The sequence below is a fragment of the Carcharodon carcharias genome, chromosome 19 (assembly GCF_017639515.1).
Source record: "Carcharodon carcharias isolate sCarCar2 chromosome 19, sCarCar2.pri, whole genome shotgun sequence".
NCBI classification, from domain to species: Eukaryota; Metazoa; Chordata; class Chondrichthyes; order Lamniformes; family Lamnidae; genus Carcharodon; species Carcharodon carcharias.
In genome coordinates this window covers 111260457-111273858 of record NC_054485.1, presented here as the reverse complement: position 1 = coordinate 111273858, position 13402 = coordinate 111260457, and the positions used below count along the sequence as shown (strand labels likewise).

The 13402-nt window shown below is 51.7% G+C and overlaps 1 protein-coding gene across 1 annotated transcript in view; it reads left to right on the top strand.

The window, feature by feature from the left end:
• Window positions 1-7408, top strand: part of LOC121291714 (protein FAM102A-like) — a 49030-nt gene extending 41622 nt beyond the window's left edge. Inside the window, exons 9-11 of the mRNA XM_041213208.1 lie at window positions 1266-1387; window positions 3103-3172; window positions 7200-7408. Of these exons, the coding sequence (XP_041069142.1) occupies window positions 1266-1387; window positions 3103-3172; window positions 7200-7245 (238 nt within the window). The 3' untranslated portion in view covers window positions 7246-7408. The remainder of the gene's footprint in view (window positions 1-1265; window positions 1388-3102; window positions 3173-7199) is intronic.
• Window positions 7409-13402: the final 5994 nt, after the last annotated feature.

The window sequence follows — 13402 nt, the reverse complement described above, 5'->3', positions numbered from 1 at the left end:
AACTTTTTGTTTAAAGTAAACAAAGTTTCAGATTCAAGACTCTTGCCAGGTGAATAAAGGCACAAGATTCCACAGAATTTGAACAAACAAAACTAAACTTTACTATACAGGGTCAGCAAGATAAAACAATTTACAATATCATATTAACATTCAGGGTTAATATGAGGTTCATGTGAATTAACAGCCAAACTGTGATCAAACACACACACCACATTCTGTACAATAAGTGGCAGATGCGACCAAGGCAGATACCATGGGTTTCTTCAACAACCCACCCAGACTTCTGTAAACGCTGTGAGTCAACCAGTCCTGTTGAAACTCTCCCTCTCTCACAAGGGATTCCAATCTTCACCTTCGAAGCTCTCGCCTTGGAATTCTCTTCTAAAGCCTCTCCGACTTGGGGAGTCTCAACGACCGGCCCACCTCGCAGTGTTTCATCCCGTCTGAGACTGCATTCCCCCGGATTCCCGAGTCTGCACTCCCTACACCAGCTCACAAGTGAAAATTCTTCCCTTTGGCTTTGCTGAGCAGAATGGGGACCTTTGCTTCAAAGGGGGACCTTTGCCCCATCTTCTTCGAACAGGGGGTTTCTCCTGGTCCTTCACCACATAAAGCCTGCAGCACTTTTCCTGCCCTGAGCCTATTTCTCTACTCTTCTCTCTCTTCTTCTTCACTGAAACCTCTCCCTGTCCCCTGCCTGGGGCTCTTCCCTGGTTATGGCGCTCTGCTCATGGTCACATGATTCAGGTTTATGCATCACTTTTCTTTGGGCGCAGGCGCACTGGGTTAAGTCCTCGGCCCGAAAGACTTGAAAACGGGAGAGCGCCTGCTGCTGGTGTGCGCATGTGTGAAACCTCTGAGGCAGGTTGGGTCCTGTAGTCCCTGGCACCACCCCCCCCCAACCCCACCCACCTACCCCCACCGCTGCTCAACTTTTAAGATAAGTCGGATTTCATAGCATGTCTCACCTGAAAGACGACAACTCTGATGGGGCTGCGCTGTCTCAGTGCTGCACCGGGGAGGGTCAGTCTGAATTGTGTGCTCCAGTCTCCAATGTGGGATTCAAACACACATCCGTCTGACTGGGAGGTGAGTGTGCGACTCACTGAGCCCCAGATTGCTGGGCCAGATCATCTGTTTCCTTTGCTCTTATGATCTAACTGAAGCTGATAGCCGTTGTAGTTTAATATCCACACAACTCCACGTGACTTCAAACGGCTCGTTCTGTTTAATAATCTGTCCCTGCCTATCCTTATGCATTACAGGCGGAAGAATTGGGCACCTGAGAGCTACCCGTCGTGGGTGAATGACACCAGGGTCAATGCGGATGACATTGTGGAGAGAATCGTTCAGACTCAGGACTTCACAGACTGCAGTGACTCCGAGGGTAGGGGAGACAGGCAGCCAATAGAGAGGCTGACTTCTTAGAATTCTCAGAGCACCCAGCTCCCCTCCCTCCCCCTCACCAGTTGGAGGTTAAATTAGAGTCAGAACAGCATAGGCCATTTGGCCTATCCAGTCCATGCCAGCTCACTCTAGAGCAATCCAGCTGGTCCCATTCCTCATGGGCCCATCTGACTTCCTTATTAAGTCATTCGTGGTCGCTGCTTCCTCCAGCCTCACGGCAGCAAGTTCCAGGTCATTCCTACTCGCTGTGTAAAAAAAAAAACCTCTTCCTCACATTCCCACCGCCCCCCCACCCCCCACCACCCTCCATCTCTTGCCCAAAACGGCCCCCCTAGTCCTTGTATCATGAACGAATGGGAACAGCTTTTCTTCATCCACCTTATCTAAACCTGTCCTGATCTTGTGCACCTCGATCAAATCTCCCCTCAGTCTCCTTGGCTCCAAGGAGAACAATCCCAGCTTCTCTGGCCTGACCTTGGAGCTAAAATCCCCCCACCCCTGACACCATCCTGGTAAATCTCCTCCACACCCTCTCAAGGACCCTTCCTAAAGTGTGGCGGTGAGATGGGTCACCCAGGCACCTCACAAGGAAATCGTGGTGGGATTCATCTCTGACACAGTCCCTCGTCTCTGACTAAACCTGACAGTGAGGTTAAAAACTGAAGGGAAGTAACCCGGACAGAATCTGGTCCTGCACTAAATTCTGGCACGATCGTCCGAATTGTACTCCTGATTACATAGCCCCACATCCACCCACTGCCACCAGAGCCCCTCGAGATGGGGCGAGGGTTACGATGATGGAGCGAGGGTTACGGTGACGGTGCAAGGGTTATTGGTGACAGGGGCGTGGGTTATGGTGATGGGGAGGGGGCTGTATGATGGGGTGTGGGTTATGGTGATGAGGAAGGGGCTGTATGATGGGGTGTGGGTTATTGGTGACAGGGGCGTGGGTTATGGTGATGGGGAGGGGGCTGTATGATGGGACGTGGGTTATGGGGATGGGGGAGCGTGGGTTATGGTGATGGGGAGGGAGCTGTATGATGGGATGTGGGTTATGGGGATGGGGGCGTGGGTTATGCTGATGGGGTGGGGGCTGTATGATGGGGCGTGGCTTATGGTGACGGGGGCGTGGCTTATGGTGACGGGGGTGTGGCTTATGGGGATGGGGGTGTGGCTTATGGGGATGGGGGTGTGGCTTATGGGGACGGGGGCGTGGCTTATGGGGACGGGGGCGTGGCTTATGGGGACGGGGGCGCGGCTTATGGGGACGGGGGCGTGGCTTATGGGGACGGGGGCGTGGCTTATGGGGACGGGGGCGTGGCTTATGGGGACGGGGGCGCGGCTTATGGGGACGGGGCGCGGCTTATGGGGACGGGGGTGTGGCTTATGGGGACGGGGGTGTGGCTTATGGGGACGGGGGTGTGGCTTATGGGGACGGGGGCGTGGCTTATGGGGACGGGGGCGTGGCTTATGGGGACGGGGGCGTGGCTTATGGGGACGGGGGCGTGGCTTATGGGGACGGGGGCGTGGCTTATGGGGACAGGGTGGGGGGTCTGTAAAATGGGGAGTGGGCTGTAAAATGGGGAGTGGGGGTATTCTGCTGGGAGAGGGTTATGTGGCAACTACAGTGAAGGTTGTAGGGCCTAATCTCTGAGTGTAAGTATAAATACTGACTGTGTTTTAATTACATTGCAGAGAGTGGATTACAGCTGTTCGTGGGGAGAGATGGGTCAACATTAGTTGGAGGTGTTCAGCTTAGTAACAGGTATGAGATTCCATTCTGCTGCTTCTCCTGTGTCCAATCACTGGTCTCAAGTACATGTCAGAGGGTGACTGAGCCAAATAAATACCAACTGGGTAACCTCCTAACAGACGGGGTGCTTGGAGTTATTGAATGCAAGAACGTTATGTCCAGGCAGAAAATTATTTGCCTCTTCCAAATGTGCAGTTCTCCCTGGTCCACTCTCTCCTCCCACACTCTGTTCTTGCTCACTGCTTATCCTCTCTCTCTTCGCTCTTTCGCTCTCCCACGCTCTCTCTCTCTCTCCCCATCTCCTCACAATCTGCATCTACCTGTCCTCTTCTCTATCTCCCCTCTCTCTCTCTCTTGCCATCTCTTCTCCCCTTTTCTTAATCTCTATCTCTCCTCACTCTCTCTCCCTCTCTCTCTCCCTCCTCTCTATCTCCTATCGACCACATCATCTGAAGTAACAGCATTTTTTTCATATGACGACACCCAGCGCTACTTCACCACCTCCCGCGGTTCCTCCACTGTCGCTAAATCACCAGCTGCTTATCCGACATCCAGAACGGGATGAGCAGAAATTTACTGCAGTTAAATATTGGGAAGAGTGAAACCACAGCCTTAACCACCGACTCCACCCCTCCGTCTGGAAATGTCCGAGGCTGAACCAAACTGCTCAAAACCTTGGGGGTGGGGGTGGGGGGTGGGGGGGAGTGTCGTACTTTCCGCTGACTTGAGCTTCCTGCCCCATATCCAGCCCATCGTGTGCCTATCTCTAGAATGTGTCTGTCTCGGGAGACGATGGACTGCGTCTTGGGGGCATCCACTTCTCAATTGAACGTGGTCTGTTGTAGTTGTGGAGGTGGATTTGTGAGTGGCAAATCCCTCTGGAACTGTTGCTTCCCATGTTGTCCCAAGCTGGAGTGTCCCCTCCAGGGCTCAGGCCTCGGAAAATATTATCGAAACCCGGAGTTACCCGACCATCAGAGTTCCCCCCCCCGAGCCCCCCAGCATTCTCTTTAATATTCATTCATGGGACATGGATGTCTCTGGCTGTGCCCAGCATTTATTGCCCATCCCTAACTGCCCCTTGAGAAGGTGGTGGTGAGCTGTCGTCTTGAGCCGCTGCAGCCCATGTGGTGTAGGTACACCCACCGTGCTGTTAGGGAGGGAGTTCCAGGATTTTGTCCGTGTGGTGTAGGTACACCCACAGTGCTGTTAGGGAAAGAGTTCCAGGATTTTGTCCGTGTGGTGTAGGTACACCCACAGTGCTGTTAGGGAGGGAGTTCCAGGATTTTGTCCATGTGGTGTAGGTACACCCACAGTGCTGTTAGGGAGGGAGTTCCAGGATTTTGTCCGTGTGGTGTAGGTACACCCACAGTGCTGTTAGGGCTGGAGTTCCAGGATTTTGTCCATGTGGTGTAGGTACAGCCACAGTGCTGTTAGTGAGGGAGTTCCAGGATTTTGTCCGTGTGGTGTAGGTACACCCACAGTGCTGTTAGGGAGGGAGTTCCAGGATTTTGTCCGTGTGGTGTAGGTACACCCACAGTGCTGTTAGGGAGGGAGTTCCAGGATTTTGTCCGTGTGGTGTAGGTACACCCACAGTGATGTTAGGGAGGGAGTTCCAGGATTTTGTCCGTGTGGTGTAGGTACACCCACAGTGCTGTTAGGGAGGGAGTTCCAGGATTTTGACCCAGCGACAGTGAAGGAACGGTGATATATTTCCAAGTCAGGATGGTGCGTGACTTGGAGGGGAACTTCCAGGTGGTGGTGTTCCCATCCATCTGCTGTCCTTGTCCTTCTAGGTGGTGGTGCTCGTAGGTTTGTAAGGGGCTGTTGAAGGAACCTTGGTGAATTCCTGCAGTGCATCTTATAGACGGTACACACTGCTGCTACTGTGCATCAGTGGTGGATGTGGTACCAGTCAAGTAGGATGCTTTGTCCTGGATGGTGTTGAGCTTCTTGAGTGTTGTGGGAGCTGCACTCATCCAGGCAAGTGGGGAGTATTCCATCACACTCCTGACTTGTGCCTTGTAGATGATGGACAGGTTTTGGGGAGTCAGGAGTTGAGTTACTCTCCGTAGAATTCCCAGCCTCTGGCCTGCACTTGTAGCCACAGTATTTATATGGCTGGTCCAGTTCAGCTTCTGGTCAATGGTAACCCCCAGGATGTTGATAGTGGGGGATTCAGTAATGGTAATGCCATTGAATGTCAAGGGACGGTGCTAGTATTGTCCACAGGAAGGGATGAAACTAGTACAGTTTGGCACCAGCTCTGCTGCAGAAGTTGTTGGTAAGCTGCCTGATGGATGACAGATTACCACCTACCGGTGTCCACTCTGGCTTTCTTCTCAGGGTTTAGTCCCTTAACCTTCTTCTCTCCTGTGTCACCCACAAGACATTGGGGCTATTTACCCATCGCTGGGGGTGTGGTTCATGGGCATCAGGGTGTAACCACATGCCAATGGGCCAGTATGCCTCCTCTGAGTCCCCTGTAGTAGTCCCAGTCCATGATGTACTCAGTTTATATATATCGCCATGGGGAGGCACTACAGCAGGCTTGCTGTTAAAGAGGCTATGGACTGGCTCACACACCCAGCTCTCTTTACTGTAGTTATACTGCTCGGCAGCGGTGAGACCGGAAAGCCAGTTGCAACAAACAGACTGATTACCATGCCCCACCCACTGCGCTAACACACGTGACACGTCACATCAATCAGAGACATACAAGACTTCATGTATCCATGTCCATAATAGCCATGCTCAGCCCGGCTTATCTACTATTCAAACCATCACCTGTTTATTGCAGTGCTCTCCTGGCCTGTGCTCCAGAATTCTCTGTCTAAACCTCTCTACCGCACTCTCTCCTATTTTTAAGACAGTTCTTAAGACCTACCCCTTCAAACCAGTTTATTGGTTGCCTGTCCTATATTAACTCATGTGACTCAGCATCAAATGTATGTCAGGTACCTTTCCCTGTACCAGGCCTTGAGGTATTTTCCAGTATTAGAGGTGCTATGTACAATCATAGAGTGGTTACAGCACATGAGGAGGCTATTCAGTCCATCATGTCCATGCTGGCTCTCTGCAAGAGCAACTCACCTGGTCCTACCCCTTGGCCATTTTCCCCGTAGCTCTGCAATTTCTTTTTCGTCATGTAATAAACTAATTCCCTATTCAAATCCTTCACTGATTCCCACAATCTCAGACAGTGCATTCCAAATCCTAACCACTCGATTGACCCTGTCTACACCACACTCTCAGACAGTGCATTCCAGATCCTAACCACTCGATTGACCCTGTCTCCACCACACTGTCAGACAGTGCATTCCAGATCCTAACCACTCGATTGACCCTGTCTACACCACACTCTCAGACAGTGCATTCCAGACCCTAACCACTCGATTGACCCTGTCTCCACCACACTCTCAGACAGTGCATTCCAGACCCTAACCACTCGATTGACCCTGTCTCCACCACACTCTCAGACAGTGCATTCCAGATCCTAACCACTCGATTGACCCTGTCTCCACCACACTCTCAGACAGTGCATTCCAGATCCTAACCACTCGATTGACCCTGTCTCCACCACACTCTCAGACAGTGCATTCCAGATCCTAACCACTCGATTGACCCTGTCTCCACCACAATCTCAGACAGTGCATTCCAGATCCTAACCACTCGATTGACCCTGTCTCCACCACGCTCTCAGACAGTGCATTCCAGACCCTAACCACTCGATTGACCCTGTCTCCACCATGCTCTCAGACAGTGCATTCCAGATCCTAACCACTCGATTGACCCTGTCTCCACCACACTCTCAGACAGTGCATTCCAGATCCTAACCACTTGCTTTGTGAAAAAGATTCTCCTCGTGTCTCCATTGCATCTTTGGCCAATCACCTTAAACGTGTGCTCCCTTCCACCAATGGGAAAGTTTTCTCCCTATCTACCCTGTCCAGACCTGTCTTGGTTTTGAATGTAAAATCCTGTTGCTTGTGTATCGCTCCATACCAGTTTCACCGTCTCTCTCCATTTCTTCCTGTAGAAGATCCGTCAGCGACTATATGCAGGTGGTGATCGGGAGTCACTGAGGTGGCACACCAGTGCAGGATCGGGCTGTGCCCTTGGCATCGGGACCCATGTGAAGTTTCAGTGACAGGTTGCCTCATCGGGGATGGCGATTGGACAGACGATGGGCCCGGCCGGAGCTCTGGATGACCGCTGTGGGATGAAAGGGCTGATCCGGTGTTGGGGGTGGTTGGGGGTTGGGGGAGGGTGGGGGGTGGTGGGGGGAGGAGTTGGGGGGAAGGGGGAGGGTAGGTCCTGAGTGTGAGGTCAAGCCCAAAGAAACAAATGATGCTCATTGACTGTCTAATTTAGTCAGGGGACATTTGAATTAGGAGGAGGAGGAGCAGGCCATTCAGCCCCTCAAGGCTGATCCCCAAGGGGAAGGAAAACCCCTTCCCATCCCCATCACACCTCCTGTCAGTCGAGCAGGTATCGGTTGGCTGAGATCTAAGTCTTTTACTTCTCCTCAATTGCAGTACTGACCCACCACGCCATGGCATCCACCACAGGTAGGGCAAAGAATATAGTAGCAGGATAGGCCTTTCGGCCCATCAGGCCTGCTGTGCCATTCAAACTGATCATGGTTGACCAGCTGCCTCGCTGCCATTTCTCCCCACTGCTATCCCCATATCCCTTGATGTCATTAGTATCCAGGAATCTGTCTTCAACGTGCTCAGTGGTAGCGCTTCCACAGTCCGGTTATTTTTCCTGTATTCTTTCATGGGATGTGGGCGTCACTGGCAAGGCCAGCATTTGTTGCCCATCCCTAATTGCCCTTGAACTGAGTGCCATGCTCGGCTATTTCAGAGGGCATTTAAGAATCAGCCACATTGCTGTGGGGCTGGAGTCACCTGTAGGCCAGACTGGGTAAGGAAGGCAGATTTCCTTCCCTAAAGGGACATGAGTGACCCAGATGGGTTTTAAGAGCCATCGATGATAGTTCCATGGTCACCGTCACTGAGACCAGCTTCTAGATTTTACTCATTGAAGTTAAACTCCACCAGCTGCCCCTTGTGGGATTTGAGCCCGTGTTCTCCTGGGCCTCTGGATTACTAGCCCAGTGACATTACCACAATACCAAAGGAGGCAGGTCCCGAATTCTTCCCCCCCCCCCGCCCCGCCTCCAACAGCCCAAGCAGATCGGGATTCGAATCCATTGAATGGCACCAACCGGGATCCAGCGGCCATCCAGCCAACTGTTCCCCACTCCCCAGGTGCAGGAGACCAAGGTGCCGTGGTGATATACACTATTACTTACATAGCACAGCCACGAGCCACACCAACAGTGATGGGAGAGGTTCCAACCTTCTATCCATTGCATCGTTCACTGCCCTCCCTAACAGCACTGTGGGTGTACTTACACCACATGGACAAAATCCTGGAACTCCCTCCCTAACAGCACTGTGGGTGTACCTACACCACATGGACAAAATCCTGGAACTCCCTCCCTAACAGCACTGTGGGTGTACCTACACCACATGGACAAAATCCTGGAACTCCCTAACAGCACTGTGGGTGTACCTACACCACATGGACAAAATCCTGGAACTCCCTCCCTAACTGCACTGTGGGTGTACCTACACCACAGGGACTACAGTGGTTCAAGAAGGCAGCTCACCACCACCTTCTCAAGTGGGGAACTAGGGATGGGCAATAAATGCTGGGCCCAGCCAGCGACGCCCACATCCCATGAAGAAATATAAAGAAAAAAAATCGAGGTCCTGAGGAGGCCATTCGGCCCATCGTGACACCTGCCAGCTCTTTTATAGAGCTACCCAGTTAACCTCACTGGTCGACCCAGACCTTTCCCCGCTAATTTATTCTTTTCCCCTTCAAGTATTTATCTCGTTCCTCCCAGTTTGTAGAAAATCAATACTCGAAGTGGGGAATTGTGATTCACGCCGAGCACCTCCAGGCTTCATCGTGTATCCTGAAGATTAAGTTACATTTGGAGTTCAGCCGCGACAGCCCAAAAAGTGAGCCTCCTGTCGGCTTTGGGGTTTTTTTTTGAGTGTCTTCCTGTCCTTCTGCTGCAAGCAACATCCTACCTCCCAAGCTCTTGGAAACCTGAACGGAGGAAGACTTAAATAACGGCGACTGTAACTTGACACGACCAAGGTCGAGATGTATATTTAACATGGCGGGATGTCAGAGTGTCTAGATCTTAATATATTTTGATACTCAACACGTGTATGTGTGCATTGTCAATTCATTTCGGGTGACTTTCTCATGTCAGAAGCCTCCCGGGATACATGGGAAAGCCATGAAAGTGTTCCCTATCCTCCTGCCTCGTCCACCTCCTCCCAGCCAATCCCGCGAGTGGCTCAGTGAGTAAAGGCCCGTGATTCGCTGAGCCATGGAGATCCAAAGTTAGGAGAATCGAATCAAACTTCCAATCAATCCAGAGGGCCAGGTGGTGAAGGATGGAACTTGGAGCCAGTCTTTACACGCTTTTGCGAGCATTTATTTGCAGAGGTACATGGTACAAACTTGCACCTCCTCACCCAAGAACCACAGTTTCAGTCTGTGTCTATTTGAAGGGGCACAAGTGAATCACCAGTTAATGCCCACCACAAGCTTACAATTAATACCAGAACTTATATTTATATGGAGTGTTTAGCAACCTCAGCACACCCCCCCCCCCAAAAGGCCTGCACATCCACTGAAGCATTTTTTTGGAAGTGTAGTCACTGTTGTAGGAAGCGTGGTAGCCAGTTTGCGCACAGCAAGCTTCCCCAAACCGCAATGTGATCAAGAGCAGATCATCTGCTCTGTTCTGTGCTGTTGACATGAGGTATCAATATTTGGCCCGGGGCATTGAGGTGTGTGCCTGCTTGCTGTTCTTCTAAAGAATGGCTATGATGCCTTTAAGCCCACATGAGAAGGCACTCACCTCTCTGACAATGCGGCACTCCCCCAGGACTGTATTGGAAGCGTCGGTCTGGATTTTGTGCTCGAGTCCCTGGGGTGGGACTCGAACCCACAACCTTCTGGCTCAGAGGCAAGAGTGCTCCCCAAAAGTTAGCCGGCATTACAGTTCCTGATGGCTGTCATCAGGGCTCCTTCCAGAAGGGTCGGGGATGAGGTACAAGTTCCGGCAGCCACTCAGATTAATGGACTTATTGGTGAGCACTCTGGAAAGTACCAGAATACGGCTGCAAGTATGGTTGCTGAGACTGATGTGCGGGCTGGAATGGTTAAAGTATTATCAGAATCATTCACTCGATCTGCAAACACGACCCCAAGTTTTCCAAGCCTTCCCATTTTAATTCCCAACATTGTTCTCACTGACATCTCTGTCCTTGGTCTGCTGTAATGTTCCAGTGAAGCTCAACGCAAGCTTCAGGAACTGCACCTGATCTTTCAGGAACTGCACCTGATGTTGGAAGTTAGGTACTTTACAGCCTTTTAGATTCAACAATTTCAGACTGTAATCTCTGTTCTTGTACCCTCCCCCACCAGCAGCCTCCTTTTAACATTAGGGCCTCCCCCCACCTGCCACAGAAGGTCTAGGCCCTCCCTCCCCACCCCGGCTTCTCCACCAACACCCCTACTTCATGCCTTTATGCCCACCTGAGGGGGTAGGCAGGGCCTCGGTTTAATACCTCTGACTCTCGCCTCTCATGACAGTGTGGCGCCCCCCTCAGGACTGCGTTGGAAGTGTTGGTCTGGATTTTAGCTCTCGAGTCTGTGGGGTGGGACTCGAACCCACGACCTTCTACTTCAGAGGCGAGAGTGCTTCTGCCCCCTCTGCCCACACCCCGAGGGGCAGGTGACCCACCCCCCCCCCCCCACCCTCCCTGCCCGGAGAAACCCAAACCTTACCTGGCCCCGGACTTCCACCCAATGGAATGGCTTGCAGTCCCAGTCCTGTGCCCCACGGTTTCTGGTGCTGCTGGGACCAGAGAGGTGTCTCAGATTGGCTGACAGCCCTCTTGAGGCAGGTTCCTCCCCAGTGAGGGGCAGAACTCCTGCCTCCAGCCGATTAACGCTTGTTGGAGCGTGAAACCGGCATGGGTGGGCCGGGCAGAGTTGGCAGGGATGTGTTCTCCGCCGACTCTCCAGATGGCGGGAAGAGAAATCCCGCCATCCGAAAAATCCTGGCCTTGAAGTGGGATTTGAACCCAGAGCTTTGAGCCGAGGGGTAGGGTCACTGCGACTGTGCCTCAAGATGACCTTCACCCTGTCCTTCTCAGGACAGTTGTAAGAATGCAAAATTTCACTGGGAACAGCAATTGATACTGCAGGAGTGCCGATTGATTGATAAGTAGACTCTGATTGGTAGCAGTGTTGCCGTGGAGAATGCACCAGTGAACTATTCACAGAATCACACAGTGCAGAAGAGGCCCTTCAGCCCGAGTCTGCACCGACATGTGAGAAACACCTGACCCATCTACCTAATCCCATTTACCAGCACTTGGCCCATAGCCTTGAATGTTAAGACGTGCCAAGTGCTCATCCAGGTACTTTTTAAAGGATATGAGGCAACCCACCTCCACCACCCTCCCAGGCAGCACATTCCAGACCGTCACCACCCTCTAGGTAAAAAAGTTTTTCCTCACATCCCCCCTAAACCTCCTGCCCCTCACCTTGAACTTATGTCCCCTCGTGACTGACCCTTCAACTAAGGGGAACAGCTGCTCCCCATCCACCCTGTCCATGCCCTTCATAATCTTGTCCACCTCGATCAGGTCGCCCCTCAGTCTTCTCTGCTCCAACGAAAACAGCCCAAGTCTATCCAACCTCTCTTCATAACTTAAATGTTTCATCCCAGGCAACATCCTGGTGAATCTCCTCTGCACCCCCTCCAGTGCAATCACATCCTTCCTATAATGTGGCGACCAGAACTGCACACAGTGCTCCAGCTGTGGCCTCGCCAAGGTTCTATACAACTCCAACATGACCTCCCTACTTTTGTAATCCATGCCTCAATTGATAAAGGCAAGTGTCCACTAACATGCCCCTCTGCCTTCCGAGATCTATGGACACACACACCAAGGTCCCTTTGTTCCTCGGAACGTTGTTGCCTCCAGCCTCTTGTTTAATTCAAAGAAAGGATGAGCGCCTGGACACGTGTTCCTTTTTCTGACGGAATACAGGCCTCTGTGTGGCTTCCTGCAAGGGGAAGTGAGTGCCACTGATACTTTCCCTGGCTGTAACGTGTGGGACATCTGTTGGGTGTGAAAGGTACTACATAAATGAAAATCTTCTACAATTCTGCACAGCGTAAGTAAGACCAGAACTCAGGGCCATCTGATCTATCTGGCTCAGTTTAAGATTGCTCAGTGAATTGACGAACTGTTTGAGTGTTTGAATCATGGTGCTGCTGAGCTCTGTATAACTCTGGTCAGCCTCTGTAAAACTGAAGGAGAAATTCCCCAGCAGGGTTCTGGCACACGCTCCCTTGAACATTTACTGAACATTTACAGGGGGTATTTTAACATTGTTTCCGAAGGGAGATCTAACACTTTTCTTGCACTGGCTCAGCGATACACTGAATGTTTCAATTCTCACAGGTTTGATATTAATGCTCTGCGTCAACAGTATCAGGGATAGATCATGGTAAGAAATAAAACCCTACAGGTTTCCCCCAGTTAAGTCCCTGAAAGCACAGGGTTAACTTGTGGTCTGGAGGTAGCAAAGATGATCACCATGACAAACAGATTGAAAACGATCCCAGAGGGGGAAAGGACAGTGTCAAACCCACTGTCCCACCCAGTCCCAGATGGGGAAAGGACAGCGTCTGACCCACTGTCCCACCCGGTCCCAGAGGGAGAAAGGACAGCGTCTGACCCACTGTCCCACCCAGTCCCAGAGGGGAAAGGACAATTTGTAATCCTGTCACTCTGAGCACCTTGCCCGAGGCTGGCAGTCTCTCTGAGGTGCCCTGATTAGTTCCCTTTCTCTCTCACTGTGCCTGAGGGATGTTGTGTCTCTTAGTCAGAAGGTTCAAGTCCTGACCCAGAGATTTGAGCAGGCTGACAACTCATTGGGGTGGTACTGAGTCAGTGCTGCCCTCTTGGAGTTGTCACTTCTATGGAGGTGAGGTTACGCTGTGCCCCTTCCTTTTGCTAACTTGAAGCAAAGCATGTTGGTTCTTTCTTGAATCTTGGCCAGGACTTATCGATCAACAAATGTCACTCAAAACTGTCTGGTCGTTCCTTTGTTATTGTTTGTGGG